Source organism: Zingiber officinale, chromosome 5A, assembly GCF_018446385.1.
Source record: "Zingiber officinale cultivar Zhangliang chromosome 5A, Zo_v1.1, whole genome shotgun sequence".
In the NCBI taxonomy this organism is placed as follows: Eukaryota; Viridiplantae; Streptophyta; class Magnoliopsida; order Zingiberales; family Zingiberaceae; genus Zingiber; species Zingiber officinale.
Window position 1 is genome coordinate 89,758,348 of NC_055994.1, and position 15,426 is coordinate 89,773,773.

At 40.7% G+C, this 15,426-nt stretch overlaps 1 protein-coding gene across 1 annotated transcript; it reads right to left on the reverse strand.

The window, feature by feature from the left end:
- Nucleotides 1–10,489: 10,489 nt before the first annotated feature.
- LOC121980934 (phenylalanine ammonia-lyase 2-like) lies at nucleotides 10,490–13,282 on the reverse strand. The gene is made up of 2 exons (XM_042533216.1): nucleotides 12,782–13,282; nucleotides 10,490–12,392 (listed from the first exon to the last, which is right to left on the reverse strand). Exons 1-2 carry the CDS (start codon nucleotides 13,195–13,197, stop codon nucleotides 10,637–10,639), a joined length of 2,172 nt encoding a protein of 723 aa, XP_042389150.1. The 5' UTR covers nucleotides 13,198–13,282; the 3' UTR covers nucleotides 10,490–10,636.
- Nucleotides 13,283–15,426: the final 2,144 nt, after the last annotated feature.

Genomic DNA, 15,426 nt, shown 5'->3' on the forward strand with positions numbered 1-15,426 from the left:
ATGGCTTTGCTCTTGGGCTCTCCCCAAAAGGTCTCATACCAATGGAGATATCTTTTCTCTTATAAACCCATGATCTTTCCCATGTGTTTCCAATATGGGACTATGTTTGTAACCTTGCAATCCCAACAAATCCTGTAGGTAGGAACCTCTATTGGGTTCTGAAAGCATGTTTAATTTAAAATTAAAATTAGACTTAGCATTTTCAGCAAGGAAATTAAACAACTAATTTCATTATGAGGCTTTGTTTAAGGAAGTGATTGTTGCTCCAATAACCAAGAAGGCCTAGTGCCTCGCCACGACCTGGAAGCCAAGTATCGAAATGAAAAGTTTAATTGACTAACTGAAAAAGTATTAATTTAAATTACTTAATGCTTTAAAAGAGTTATTCAATTTGTGTTAGAAAATATTTTAAAAAATTTTAACTTGACTTAGAAATATTTTTTTATTATTACCTTAGAAATTTTTATGAAAATTGACTTAGAAATTTTTTATGAAAGTTATCTTAGAATTTTTTATAAAAATTGCCTTAAAATTTTTTTAAAAAAAAATACTAAGAATTTTACTTAAATTTTTCTGAAAAATGTTTTACTTAAATTTTTTTTCGAAAGAAAAATTCTGAGGAGCGTCTTTACTTAGACATTTTAAATTTTTTTAAAAAAAATTACCTTAGACTTGTTTATAACCCCAATTTTTATGTGATCAAAGGGGGAGAAGTATGTTAAGTCTAGGGGGAGGTAATATAATTTTTCAATTGAAAAATATTTGGATTTATTTGAATTTAAATTGTTTTTATTGCATATGTTTACCCTAACTTAACTTGGGTTGCTCACAACAAAAAGGGGGAGATTGTTGGAACCCCAAGGTGTTTTGATGTGATCAAACAAGCTAAGTTAGGTCTTGCGTTTGTTTAACCCTTGTGTCTAAGTGTGCAGGAGCTTAGGAACACAGGAAGTCGAGCGGAAGACGCGGCTAGCGAGAAGGACGACACGGGAGAGAGCCGACGGGCTCGGTGCGTCCGAGGGACGAGGTGACCGCGGAAGAGTACACCGGTGGACGAGAAGAACGTGCACGGCGTTCGAGGGACGAGAAATCGGGAAGGAAGGCTGCTCGAGAAGAAGGCCGGAACTTGGGTTCAGGTGAGCCCTATTCCGGATGGCCGAGATCACCCAAGCTAGCGGAGCCGGAGTTGAAGACCCGGACCGAGATGAGCTGAACCGAAGTAGAGCGACCAGACGAAAAAAGTCAACCAGAGTTGACTTTTGGGGTCCGGGCGCCCGGACCGAAGTTGTTGACCAGATCGAGTCAAACTCGATCTGAACGTTGGGGGATAAAGTTTTATCCCCCCAGGGCGCCCGGAACCCCTTCGGGGCGTCCCGACCAGTGCTATAAATATAGCACTGGTTTGCACAGATCAATCATCTCACTTGTAATCAATTTTCTTTGTGCTTTCAATTCTGTTTCTTTTATTTGTGCTGACAACGCTGTAAAGAGGCTACTCCGCCCGAAGGAAATAAACAGATAGTGCGCTTACTTTCCTTGGATTAGCAATCCCCTGATTGTAAACCAAGTAAATCTCTTGTGTCTGCTCTTTTCCTTTAGTCTCTTAGTTTTATTATTACAAGTGTCTTTTAAATTAGTTGAATATCCGAGAAGGGTTTTTTGTTTAATTTTTGTAGGGCAATTCACCCCTCCCCTCTTGCCGGCCTCCAAAGGGACCTACAGTAGCATCCTTTGATAGGTAGTCATCTCATGTGTCATGTGCAGCAGAGTCTGATACAGTCCTATAGCTATCGCACTTATAAGCATCCAAAAAAAATGTGCTCCTGCGTCTCATCCTCCAATATGCAGAAAGGGCAAGCTATGTCAAACTCCTCAAGGTACTCTAACTAATCTCTAGTAGGCAACCTAAGGTGTGCAAATAACCATAAGATAAACCTGTGGTTGGGCTGGATATGCTTCTTCCATACTGTCCCTGCCCATGGCTTACGGACTCCAGTATCCCCGAAGAAATCATATGCCTTTGTGATACCTTTATGACTCAAATTGTGCTGGCTAAACCACCTGACCAATGTCTACTGTGTCAACCCTGTGAATCCAACTGATGAGACTATCTGATCCCATATTTTTGCCAATCTCTTGAGGAGTGGGGAGTCAATGTGCTTGGGTTGTCATCCCCATATATTGATATCTTGTAAGTAAGTGTTATGGATCCATTGAACCCAAAGAGCATCTTATTTATCATGTATGCGCCAAAACACTTTAGCAAGCAAAGTGGTATTCCAAGCTATCAGCTCCCTGAATCCCAACCTACCTTCCTCCCCTATGTCTGGGGGGGGGTTTGCTTAGATGCCCACATGAAATTTCGATACAAGATATAGATACGCTCCACAACAACAATAGATAATGGTAGGCTCGACATCCAATACATTCGACCCCCTATAACATTGAATGTATTATCTACGCTTTCTTAGCATATGAAAGTGTGAGTTTTGGTCATGCATTAATCTTTTTACTTAATATATCAATCAAGGGCTCATAATCTACAATTTTCAGTATCTCAGATGCTAAGGGGATCCCTAGATATCTATAAGACATTTCTCTTTCCTGGAACTTGGTGATAGCTAGAAGCTCCTAACGTGTGTGCTCCTTAACTCCTGCCATGTAAATACATGATTTGTTCAAATTTTGTCTTAAGTATGCCATCATCCCAAAATTTTCCAAATAGCCCATGAGAATGGTGATGGAGGATCGGTCACCCCTCGAAAATAGTAAAAGATCGTCGGCGTATGCAAGGGGGGGCTATTCTGAGCTCATGACACTTGGGGTGAAAATGAAAATCTACTCATCGTGTTTGTAGACTTAGCATACGAGCTAAGTACTCCATACATATCCCAAATAGATAAGGAGAGTGAGGATCGCTCTGTCGTAGCCCTCTAGCATCTCTGAAATGACCATACATGTCTCCATTAATAGATAAGGAAAAATTGATGGTAGTGACACACTCTCATATCCAAGTAATGTAAGTAGGGGGAACTGTAATCTTGCAAGTGCCTTCATAAAGAAATTTTAGTGGGCAATATCAAAAGCCTTCTGTAAGTCCACCTTCATAGTGTTCTTGGGAGAGATCTTTTCCTCGTGTAATTCCTTATTAACTCCTGGGCCAGATGGATATTGTTTGTGATAGTTCTGCCAAGACTAACCAGGCTGGGTGGAAAATATGCTCTACAACATCTGTTAGTTTAGAGGATAGTAACTTCGAAATTATCTTGTAGAAAATGATGCAACATGGATAGGCCTAAAATCTACAACTCTACTAGGCTGTGGGACTTTCACACCAAGGAAATGAGAGTAGTTCTATTGCTTGAGTAGTTTTCCGTGCCTAAAAAATTCACTAACTACTACCACTAAATTACTTTTGAAAGTGTCCCATGAGTCTTTGAAAAATTTGGCACTATAACCATCCGAGTCGAGTGCCTTTTAGTCACCAATACTGAAAAGGGCATTCTTTATGTCATCCTCAGTGGGCATTCTTTGTAGGACAACCTACTGGTCCAAATTCACTACTTTCCACAAAACTAGGCAATCTGATTGGAAAGGCCTTCTTTGTATGCTTGTGCCAAGTAAAACCTGGAATGCATCCATAAACTCATCCACAATTTCATTCAGACTAGCGGTGCTACCACCATCCCTCTTCCGAAGCACAACAATCTCTCTTCTTTTATTTGTCTTTTTTACTAGTGTATGGAAGTAAGTGGTATTGCGGTCCACCTCTTTAAAGTATTTATACTTTGCCTTTTAGACACAAAATAGGCAGTCTGCTTGACTTAGTTGAGCGGCTTGCTTCCGCAGTAGCTTGTAGTTGTCTTCAAAAGTGCCCAAGGTATAACCCTAACTCCTGCAAGCGATGTAGCTCCTTTTGTGCATAGCTTACCCTCTCCTTGATATGCTAAAAATGTAGTTTGTTAAATTTCTTAAATTATGCCTTGAGACTATTCAATTTTTGCTTGAGTCTACAATGTCATGCCTCTATGTGTTCTTGAATCCAAGCTTGCCCATGTACTACCCACCATAGTGTTATATTTCTCATGAATGGTCCACATGTTGTAACATGAACGGTTTGTTAATGCGCTCTGTTCCCTCCATGATGGTCACTAGGCATGGTGTATGATCAAATGTGTCCAAACATGAAAATTCTGTCATTCCCCTCATGCCTTGTTCTAGCCATGTTTGGTTGACCATACATTTATCCAATTTATAAAAGACATCTATATTTGACCATGTGTAGGAGCATCCAATTTGTGGAAGGTCTTCTAATCCATTATGCATAACACAATCTTGAAAGTCTGCAATTTGGTAAGATGTAACTGGTATGCTACCTTGCTTATTTGTAACTGAAAGTGAAGAATTGAAATCTCCAAGTAGGATCTATGACACTTGAAGTTCTGTACCAATAGCATTTAGACCCCCATAACCTCCTCCTACTACCTATAGCGAGCATGCCATATATAAATGTGATGAAGTAGCATTTTTGTGTCATTTTGGAAGTGAGAATGCTATGTATGTATCGCTCGTTCAAGACTAGTATCTTAAAGGGAATTTTTTTAGGATCCCAGATGACCATCATTTTACTTCTAGAGTATTCAATCCCTATATGGTGTTTCATTTCCAAGTCTCTGAATCTTCTAAGTCTCATTTCTTGAAAAGCATTTTTTGTTAGTTTAGTCTCCATGATACCCATCACTTACAACTTGTGTTTTAGAAAGAAGTTTTGCACTTCTCTCTATTTGGGGGCTTGGTTGAAGTCCCTCACATTCCAGGAAGTTATCTTCATGAGGAGGTAGACGGTCATGACCGCCTAGCCGCTTGATTCCTAGTTTGAACCCTATCATCTATACCATCCTCAATACGTAATAGGGAGAGGCCAGATCTGTCCAGTCCTATTCCATGTTGTTTGCTTGGTAGAAATCTGTTCTTTCTCTGCACAAGAACCCCTTTTGTCTTCGGGTCACTAAGGAAGGACGCTTGATTCCACTTGATTTCTATATCTATCATTTATGAATAGTGTTTTTCCAACAAAAGCACTCAGTGAGTGCGAGCCTTGGAGTAGAAGTCATCGAATGCTCTGAATCAAGTAACACTACCTGTGTTAGTGCTTGTCTTCTTTTTTTTTTTTTGTTCTTTTCTGCTACGTATTCTCGTGATTTTAGAAAAAGTAAGGAACGCTATTCACCCTCTCTAGCATATTTACGATCCTATAGTCGCATTCATCATTCCATTGAAACTTGGTAGCTTGGCGGAGTATCATGAAGAAAGGCAAACTCCAATCGGCTGATCTTGATATGTAGTGAGACAATGCCATGATCTGCCTAGTCAATCACTGTGCCTTCCTCAAGTTGCACGAAGGAACCATGTCTCAGAGAGATTGTACTTTGCTTGGGTTAGCAATTCCTCGCTCTGTAACTATATAACCCAGGAACCGTCCGCTCTTGGCTCCGAACAAACATTTGCTAGGATTAAGTTTGAGCTTATATTCTCTTAATGTTTGGCAGGTTTCTTCTATATCAGTACAATGATCGAAGTAGAAAAAAAGCCAACGGGGAACTACGGAGTTGCTGGAGATGTCCTTAATGTGGTTGGAGAAGCCTCCACACCTTTTTGTGGGAAGGCACCCTTCAACTCCGTTGAAGGCGCCTTCAACCACCCATGGTAGGCGCCTTCAACCCTTTGAAAGCGCCTTAGACTGGACAAAATGTAACCGTTATGAAAGATAAAATCTTATCTTCGCTTGTCTCACTGGAGACGCCTTCCACCTTGTTGGAGACGCCTTTCAGCCTCAGATAAAATTTTTCAAGAGCTATAAAAAGACCCCTGGACCTAGGAAATATTCGACAACTTTTGTATTAACTTTCCTAGTCATTTCTGAGCTATCAACATGTGTAAAAGACTTCTTCGTCTTCAATGAAGGAGTTTCTTAATGAGTTTTTTAACGTCTTGGATTAACAACCACCTAGGTTGTAACCAAGTAAAACTATGGTCTTTTACCTTAACCTTTAAGTTGTTTTCATTAATATTTATTGTCTATATATTTGCTTAATTTAATTGTGCGTCCTTGCTAAGCAAAGCAAGAGCTTCATTTTAACTTTGATCATAGGCAATTTACCCAACTCTTGTCAGCTCCGCTGCACCAACAATTGGTATCATAACCTAACCGTTTCAGAAGGATTAACTGTTGATTGAAGTACAAAGACGATAGCCGGAGCTAGCATCCACCCACCAGTGTTTGAGGGGAAGTTCGCATTTTGGAAGCGACAAATGGAGGTATTATTTAAGATAGATTTTAATATTTTATTAATAATGAAATATGATTTTGAAGCACCAAATAACAAGAATGGAGAAAAACTCGAAGAACACCTCTGGACTAAAAAACAGCGCAACGAGTATATGGCAAACAGTAAGCCTGAATTTTACCTTATGAGCGTACTATCGGTTGAGGAACTTAACAAAATTAGCAACTACAAGAGTGCATAAGAACTTTGAGAAAAGTTCTTAAAACTCTATGAAGAACCAAAAGAAGCCGAATCTAACTCTTCGATGGATACCGAGTCATCGTTCGAAGAACTCAAGACCAAGGAAATTGCTTGAATAGCATTTATAGCCGAATACCTACCTGAAAACAAAGAAATTAAGCTTATCCGAGATAAGAATCGATGAAGGGGGAGAGTCTTTGGAGAAAGCAACGATGAAGGGAGAGTATCGGGCAACGAAGTCATAACGGTAAGGTATATTCCCGACCTCCTAAGGAATTATTTGAATTCATTAAAATACTTTCTAAAAATATGGTGGAGAAAAAGAGAATGTAAAGTTAAAATTGACTTTAACAAATGTATGCAGTTAGGAAGACTTTGATAAATTGAAACTTAAAAATGATAAATTAAAAGATAAAATAGAATGGCTAGAAAAAGACAATTCATGCTCAAAGTCTTTACATGCTCTAGAGAGAAATTACAAATATCATCAAAAGCTTAACTGATATTTTAGATACCATAAGGGTTAAATTACAAAAGTAAAAAGACAATTAATTCCCAAAAAATATTTGGTTAACCCAGTAAGACATAATTTATTTTGGATTCCTAAATCTTGTTTAGATAATTAAATAATTTTTTATTTGCATGCCTAAATTATCTTTATCTTATTAGATAAAGTCATGCATGCTAGAAATTTAATTTACCTGATTTATTCTTATCAATAAAATCAATCATTTTTATTAACTTTCTGGTAAAATTCTTTGCTCAAAATTTTATCTATGCTAAATGAAAATATTATCTACAAACAAAAAAATTCTCAAAATTTTTCGTCAAGTTGGTTTTTTTTTCGAAAATGGTATTTTAAAAATATTTTTAAAAATTATGTCTAAAACATATTAGCTTACTGATAATTCTTGTTAAGTATCCCTAGAAAAATATTTCAAAATTTTTAACAGTTTATTTTATTTTTTTCAAATTTTATTTTAATGTGATCAAAGGGAGAGAAGTAAGAGGGATTAAGGGGGAGTTAGGATAGTTTTTTAATTATCCTTGTACTTATATTATTGTACTTATTTATCATGTTTAACTTCATTTATTATGTTATTAATTGTTGTTTAACTCTAACTTTAACTTGGGTTGATGTACATCAAAAAGGGAGAGATTACAAGTACCCCATGGTGGTTTTGATGCAGTCAACCAAGTTAAGTTAGATCCTATTATATTTGATCCTTATGTCTAAGTATATAGTAGCTTAGGAACATAAGAAGTCGAGCGGAAGACGTAACTAGTGAGAAGGATGACACGGGAAATGAGCCGACAGGCTTGGTGCATCTGAGGGACGAAGTGCTGTGGAAGAGTACACTAGCGGACGAGAAGGACGTGCGTGATGTTCGAGGAATAAGAAGTCGGGGAGGAAGTCTGCTCGAGGAGAAGATCGGAAGATGAGTCCGAGTGAGCCTAATTCTGGATGGACAAAATCACCCAGGCGATCTAAGCAGCGGAAGAGCCAACGGGGAGCTGCGGAGCTGCTGGAGGCGCCTCCACGCCTTTCTGTGGGACCTCGCTGGAGGCGTCTTCCAACCTTGGATAAGATTTTCTAAGGGCTATAAAAAGATACCTGGGCTTAGGAAATATTCAACAACTTCTGTATTAATTTTCCTAGTCATTTATGAGCTATCAACATGTGTAAAAGGCTTCTCCACCTTCAACGAAGGAGTTTCTTAGTGAACTTTCCAATACATTGGATTAACAATCACTTAGGTTGTAACCAAGTAAAACTCTGGCCTTTTACCTTATCCTTTAAGCTGTTTTCATTAATATTTATTGTCTATAAATTTACTTAATTTAATTGTAGACAATTCATTTTAACTTTGATCGCAACTCATCAAGTTGCATTGGACCCTCGCACAGGGTCCTTTATGTGGAAGAGGAGGGGGAGGAGCTTGACACTCCTAAGTAGGTGCTGGAGTAAACATGGTGACCTCCTTCTTTTGGTCAGATTGGCCTATTTGGCATTAATATATACTTGGTTGCTCAACTAAGTAGGTGATCGAAGTCCCTTGGGGGCTTCTTGATCAGAAAATAAAAAAAACTCACTATCTACTAACCATTAAGAAAAGGTGCTCACTAGAATATCCAGGATAGCCAATGGGACATCTATGGCCACCTAGTTGAATTTTTTTGATGTAGATCTTGAGCGTCTCCTTGGGCCTATGCTTGAACGAGAATAAGCTCAAAGTAATTTTGTGGTACCGGCAGCTGCTGGCAAAGTGATAAAGGAAATCCTTGCGGAAATCCTTGGAGTAGCATATAGACTTGGCTAAAAGCCGATTGAACTATCTTTGTGTCGAGTCTAAGAGTGTGGTGAGGAACACTCGACAATTTATACCACCAATATATTGATGAAGGATAGCGACGTTCTTAAACTTGAGGGGGTGGTCTTTTGGGTATGTCGCCCCTTGATACTCTTTGATCGTCAGGGGTCAGAAGTGGTTTGACAACTTATCCTCTAATATTTTATGGGAGAATGACATGCTAATCATCTCAGGGGAGTCGCTGGCAATTAGGGCTTTCCTCTTGCGTAAATCTCGCGGGGGTGGATCTCCAGAAGATAATACCTGGGGCCTTTCTTCTAGGCTTATACCCTCAAGAGGCATGCGGAATAATGCCCCGTGATAGACAATTAGTGAGGGTGGCACAGGCGGCAGGTTGACTGGTTAAACATGTGGCTGCACGAAGCCAACTGTTAGAGGGATTGGCTGGGGCCCTGTTGGGCCTTCCACTCGGGCTCCTCTTTCAGCATGAGGACCTGTCGTTGATACAGCAGAGTCATGCAGTAAAGTACCGCTGATTACTGCTTGTTATTGTTGTATTAACCTTTGCGCTCAGGTTGCTACCAACAATCCAAAATCTTTTGGTGACAAAGTGACGATAGTAAATCATCTAGCATCTTCCATCTCTGAGTTTCAGATTCAGGTGAAAGTTCTCACAAATAGTGCCAAATTTGATCTTGTTTGAAAGTTGAAGAGATGATGTGCTAGGTAGATGACTCTACTATTGATTGGGAGAAGACTTTGAACGGGAGAAAAGGCTATGAATTGAAGCAAAAAAGGACTCCAGATAGTTCCTTCTTCTCTGTGCACACAACAAAAAGAGAGCAAATAAAATGTTAGAACAAGAACCAGTGAAGATGTCCCTTACACAAACACTCTGACACTCAAGTCAGTAAGTACAGTGATCGAATAAAAAATGGAGAAGATGAACAGTAGTTAATAAATATGTGTGTGTGTGTGTGAGAGCGTGTACCTAGTCAACGGAGAAGACTTCTTTTTATATTGCTAAGCAAAATAACCTCTATAATAATTAGGTGTCAGGGAATGTCTAGTGTTAGGGTATGTCGGATGATGGAGGATATACGACAAATTTCCATTAGGTGAAGGAAGTTTCTACGGTATGCATGTGGAAGAGCATCAGAATATTTCCTGACATATAACTGTTATTCTCTAACAAGTGGTTGTGATTCCCCGACAATGTTGTTCCTTGGCGATAGTCCGACTGGTGCTTGATCCGACCGGGAGTATACTGAGAGTCATGCCCAAGAAATGAGGGGGCTTAGTCTTGAGAGGCCGCCCGACGCTGGAGCTGACCGGGAATAGATTGGGAGTCATGCACCTGAGAAGTTAGAAACTAAGCCCTGAAAGGCCAGTTGACACTGGGCTGACTGAGAGTAGACTAGGAGTCATATATCTGAGAAGTGAGATATTAAGCCCTGAGAGACTAGCTGAGAAGTGAGAGATTGAGTTCTGAGAGACTGACCAACGCTGAAATCGATTAGGAATAAACTGAGACAGTACCTCAAAAGTTATTTTAAAGAAAATGATTAATTTAAGCACGTACTCTTCTACCTTGACTATCATATTCTATTGATTATTGACCATGACATTATCTCAACTATTAACCTTTCATTATCCCTGGGTAATCCATTATACGCCATGTTAAACATATTTTCGATTAAAAAGCAAACAAACTACAAGAAATAACATGCTTCTGATTTTATTGAACACAATTCCACACTTTTTGATTGAATTAAAATCTCTCTTTTTTGTTTTTATTTAGCAGATGGGAATTGGCACGCCATTCCATTCCTTTAAGCATTCGAGCAGAGGATCGATGATCAGCCCGGCGTTGATCGCCGCGAACACCTTCTCGAACTCCTCCCCCGGCGACCGCACTTTCTCGCCGGTCAGGTAAGCCGCCCCCAGCTGCTCCCTCACCAACCGATACAGCGGGTACGATCTACACTCCTTGATACGGATGCCGATGGCCGCGCTGCCGCTCTCCACGGCGGCACGCGCCGCTTCCACCTCCTTCGGCACCACCGCCTTGAGTTCCTCCTCGAAAGCCGCGATCTTGTGGAAGATGGACGCGGCACCGGCGGCGTCCTTCTCCTTGGCGCCGTGGCCGAGGGCGTGCTCCACCAGCACCATCCGCAGCTTGGGCATCAGCTCGTAGGTGGAGCTGCAGGGGTCGTCGGCGTAGCTCAGCACGTACTCCCGGTCGACCACGGTGAGGAGGTTCTTCTCGCAGAAACGCGCGGGGTGGAGCTCTCCGTTGGCGCCGGTGGTGAGCACGCGCTTGCCGACGAGACTCACCGCCGCCTTCACCGCGTGCTTTAGGTTCTCCTCCAGGTGTCGCAGGTCGATGGCCTGGCAGAGGGCCACCAAGTAGGTCGCCGACATGAGCTTGAGGATGTCGACGGCCTCAGCCGTTTTCCTGGCGGAGATCAGCCCCAACGAGTTCACGTCCTGGTTATGCTGCTCCGCACTCTGGACGTGGTTGGTCACCGGATTGCCCAGAAATTGGAGCTCGGAGCAATAGGCGGCCATCGCAATTTCCGCCCCCTTGAAGCCATAGTCAAGGCTAGGGTTCCGCCCCCCGGAGAGATTAGAGGGCAATCCGTTGTTGTAAAAGTCGTTGACGAGTTCGGAGAATTGGGCGAACATGAGCTTGCCAATTGCGGCGATTGCGAGGCGAGTGTTGTCCATGGAGACGCCGATGGGCGTGCCCTGAAAGTTGCCGCCGTGGAGGGCCTTGTTCCGGGCAACGTCGATGAGGGGATTATCGTTCACGGAGTTGATCTCGCGCTCGATGGATTTGGTGGCGAAGCGGAGGACTTCGATTTGAGGGCCAAGCCATTGCGGCGAAGTTCGAAGCGCGTAGCGATCCTGCTTCGGCTTCTGCAGCTGATCCTGCTCGTGGAGCTTCTGGGCGTGCTTGATGTAGGCGCTTCCGTCGAGGACGTGCTCCATGATGGCAGCCGCCTCGATCTGCCCCGGGTGGTGCTTGAGCTTGTGGGTGAGGTGGTCGGTGAACTCCGGCTTGCCCTGCATCACCTCGGCGAAGACGGCGGAGAGGACCTCGGCGAGGAGGGCGAGGATATTGGCGTCGTAGAGGACGAGGGAAGCGAGGCCGGAGCCGACTGCTGTGCCGTTCACAAGCGCAAGCCCTTCCTTCGGCTGCAGCTCGAAAAAACCGTGCGGGATGCCGGCGCGGCGGAAGGCCTCCGCCGCGTCGACGGGCTCGCCGCCGGGGGCGATTGCCTTGGCGTTGGGCCTCCCGGTGAGAAGGCCGGCAATGTAGGACAGGGGGACGAGGTCGCCGGAAGCGGTGATGGTGCCGCGCAGGGGGAGGCAGGGGGTGACTCCGGAGTTGAGGAGGCTAGCCATGGCCTCCAGGATCTCGAAGCGGATGCCGGAGTAGCCCTGGAGGAGGGTGTTAATGCGGACTAGCATGGCCGCCCGTGCAGCCGGCGACGGCAGCGTGTGCCCGGAATCCTTCTCGGACCCGAATATTCCGGCGTTGAGGAATCTGCACCGACCAAGATGAAGCTTCGCGGTGAGAAAACAAATGCCGACATTCTCTGCATCTTTTCCTTTTTTTTTTTTAAACTATTTCTGCAATTTTATTTTATTTTATTTTTAATTTGACTTAATTTTTTTATTCGCATGGAGTTGGTGAGGACTGAGGAACCGATATAGATGAATTAATATTTAAATTAAATTAAATCTCACCCACCAAAAACAAAAACAGGTTACCTACAAGCTAGCGTGTGATGCAATGCAGTTGCGCAAACTATTTTTCTTTGAAATTTCTCTCTCGAAAATTTAATTTCATTTTTTTATCAAAGGGAATAAAAATTAATATTTAAAATAAATGTGAGTTAAAAGAGATTCGCGGTGTGAACAGAGTTCACGTACCTGATGAGCTCCTTCTGCAGGGCGCCGCCCTCCTTGGTTCTCCGGTGAGAGGTGGCGCCGAATCCGGTGGTGACGCCGTAGCTGTCAGTTCCCTTGGCCATGCTGTCCAGCACCCACTGGTTGCTGGCGCGCACCCCTTCGCGCGCCGCCTCCGACAGCTCCACCCGCACCTCCCTCGCCACGGCCGCCACCGCCGCCACCTGCGCGACCTTCAGCGTCGCGCCCTCCAGCCTCACTAGCGGCCGCCGGAACTCCTCCACCATCCGCTTCACCTCGTCGAGGTGGCTCCCCGAAAGCGCGTCTGCGGCCGCGCCCCAGTTCAGGGGGTCGCCGCCGCTCTTGATGCAGAGGCCATCCCCGTGCCCGTTAACGGCGATTCCGGCACCGTTTGCGTGCGCGCAGTTGACGACCTCCATCGATTCGAAGATCGGAGAAAGAAGAGAGGAAAAGGGACGATGAAAATAAGCAGAGGAAAACAGAGTGGTACGCTTTCTCTTTTCCTGGAGGAGAAGGAAGAAGTGGAAGGCTTTAAATAGAGAAGAAGGTATGGATGGAGTTGGGTGGTTGGAAATTGGGTTTGTTGGCATTGGATTTCAGCCGTCGGATTAGATTCAGTGAGATCTACGGTAACGAAGTAGCTTCCACTCCATGGGTGGCGGGTGAGAGAGAGAGAGTAAACGAACATATATTTTTTTTCAAAAAAATATATATATAAAAACAAAAAACAGAGAAAGAAAAATATTAATGAGACCAAAATTAATCATTTGAAAAGGAACCAATTTATACACCATTTCTTTCTTGAGAATTTTAAATCATTTTCCGGAATTATTGTAAAAAATGACAGAGAAATTGTAGGAGCTCGACCATTTGTCTCCACAGGTTGCAATTGTTAATGTTGTCGTTGTTTTTTTTTTTTTGAATTTTCCTCCCAATTGAACATGTAAAGCTAGTCAATTTCCTCACCTACCGTCTCCTTCTCATGGGTAGGTAAGAAAATAGCTCCCTCTAAGAAATTCTGAGTCATCATTTTGATAATTTGACCCTCAAATTATTAGACAGTTGGTTATAATTTATAACCCTTTATATAATTTAAAAATGGACTCCGAATAATATCTAAAGTTTGTTACAGTTTGCTACAAAAGATACGAATGAGCTGCCAACTATTTTAGAAATTAGAGGGGTTTTATAAAAAATATCAAGAATTTGTATAGTTACGATATACTATTTAGATTTTTAGAATTTGCTTCGTTTTACCTTTTAGAAGTTGATTTTTGGGTAATTTAATTTATTTTTTTAAAAAAAAAGACAAAAAGAGCATAATGAAATTTTATTTATCCTTCAAAAAAATTAACATTTTTGAACATTTTTTTTTAGTTTCTTTTAAGGAAATGAGACTTCAAATGTCAAATCTATATTTTCTTTAAATTACTCCTAAGTATATTAATCATGATAATTCGGGAAAAATAATTAAGAGGTAAATTACGAAAATGAAATTTGCATAAATAATACAATAAATGAATTGAAATATTATAGAAATAAAGTCGTTTTTCACGTGTGACGTGATGCTCATGTCACACATGATCTAAATAATCAGTCAACCCCGCGTTGTTTAATGAATTGCCGGCTAAATGATTAATGAAAATTCTTCGCACTTTCTGTCGTAAAAGCGCTGTCTTGTAGGTATAATTGGGTATTACAAACGCTACAAACGAACAATTAAGACAAAACTTTCATTAGTTTGCTTTCTTCTCTTTTTTTTTCTAAATAAAAAATAAAACATATTAATTCAACAGCCGCTAGACACCTAACTAACTATTCATGAGGATTAAATTATTACACATGTGAAATAAATTAATTATTCTTTCATTTTTCTAATTTTACAGAATTTCACTAAATGCACAATTAAGTTTCACTATTATCCAAATCACATTCAACTTTCATAATACTCAAATTACTTACTATATTTCTAAAATATTTTTTTTTAAATAGGTTCATCAATCAATTTTGAACAAAATTTACTATTAAATCTAGAGAACTCCGAATCATTTAACAAAAAACAATATATTATTGAAAATCTCTTTAATATATTTATGTCTTTAGATCTAAATTTAATAGAGTAAATTGAGAATAGTGAATTAAATTAAGAGCATATTTTTACTATTAATTTAAAAATTCATTATTTTGAATTTATGCTATTGTATTCAAAGATGTTTATAAGAGTACATTAATTTTACTTTAAAATAATTCAGAGTTATCTAAGTTCGAAATCGGTTAATAGACCTACACTATTTAAAAATTAAAAAGTTTAATATTTTGTAAATTAGGAGAGTTTTATGAGTAATATTGGTTAGTGAGTATCATTGTCTTATTGTCTTATGCTTTATAATTAACTTGTAATAAATTTTATTAAATCTTTATAAGTAATTCATAACTAATTTACTATTTCCGAGAGTATAAATACCTTAAATAGATTTTCAGGACTACATAAATCTAGAGTGAAAGAGTGCTATTTTAGGAATATCATACATGAATTAGGTATTATAAACGTTAAGCGATCGATTTAGATAATACCGAAACTTATTAAGCTCCATTTTTTTTTAATTATTATTCTTATTGCATGCACGCACGCACGCATCAGTTGGTCA

What these genes read in the sequence shown, in the direction of transcription:
- LOC121980934 (XM_042533216.1), bottom strand. Translation starts at nt 13,197, where the DNA reads ATGGAGGTCGTCAACTGCGCGCACGCAAACGGTGCCGGAATCGCCGTT. An exon ending in CTGCAGAAGGAGCTCATCAG is followed by an intron (nt 12,393 to 12,781) that starts GTACGTGAACTC and finishes TGGTCGGTGCAG; the next exon opens with ATTCCTCAACGCCGGAATAT.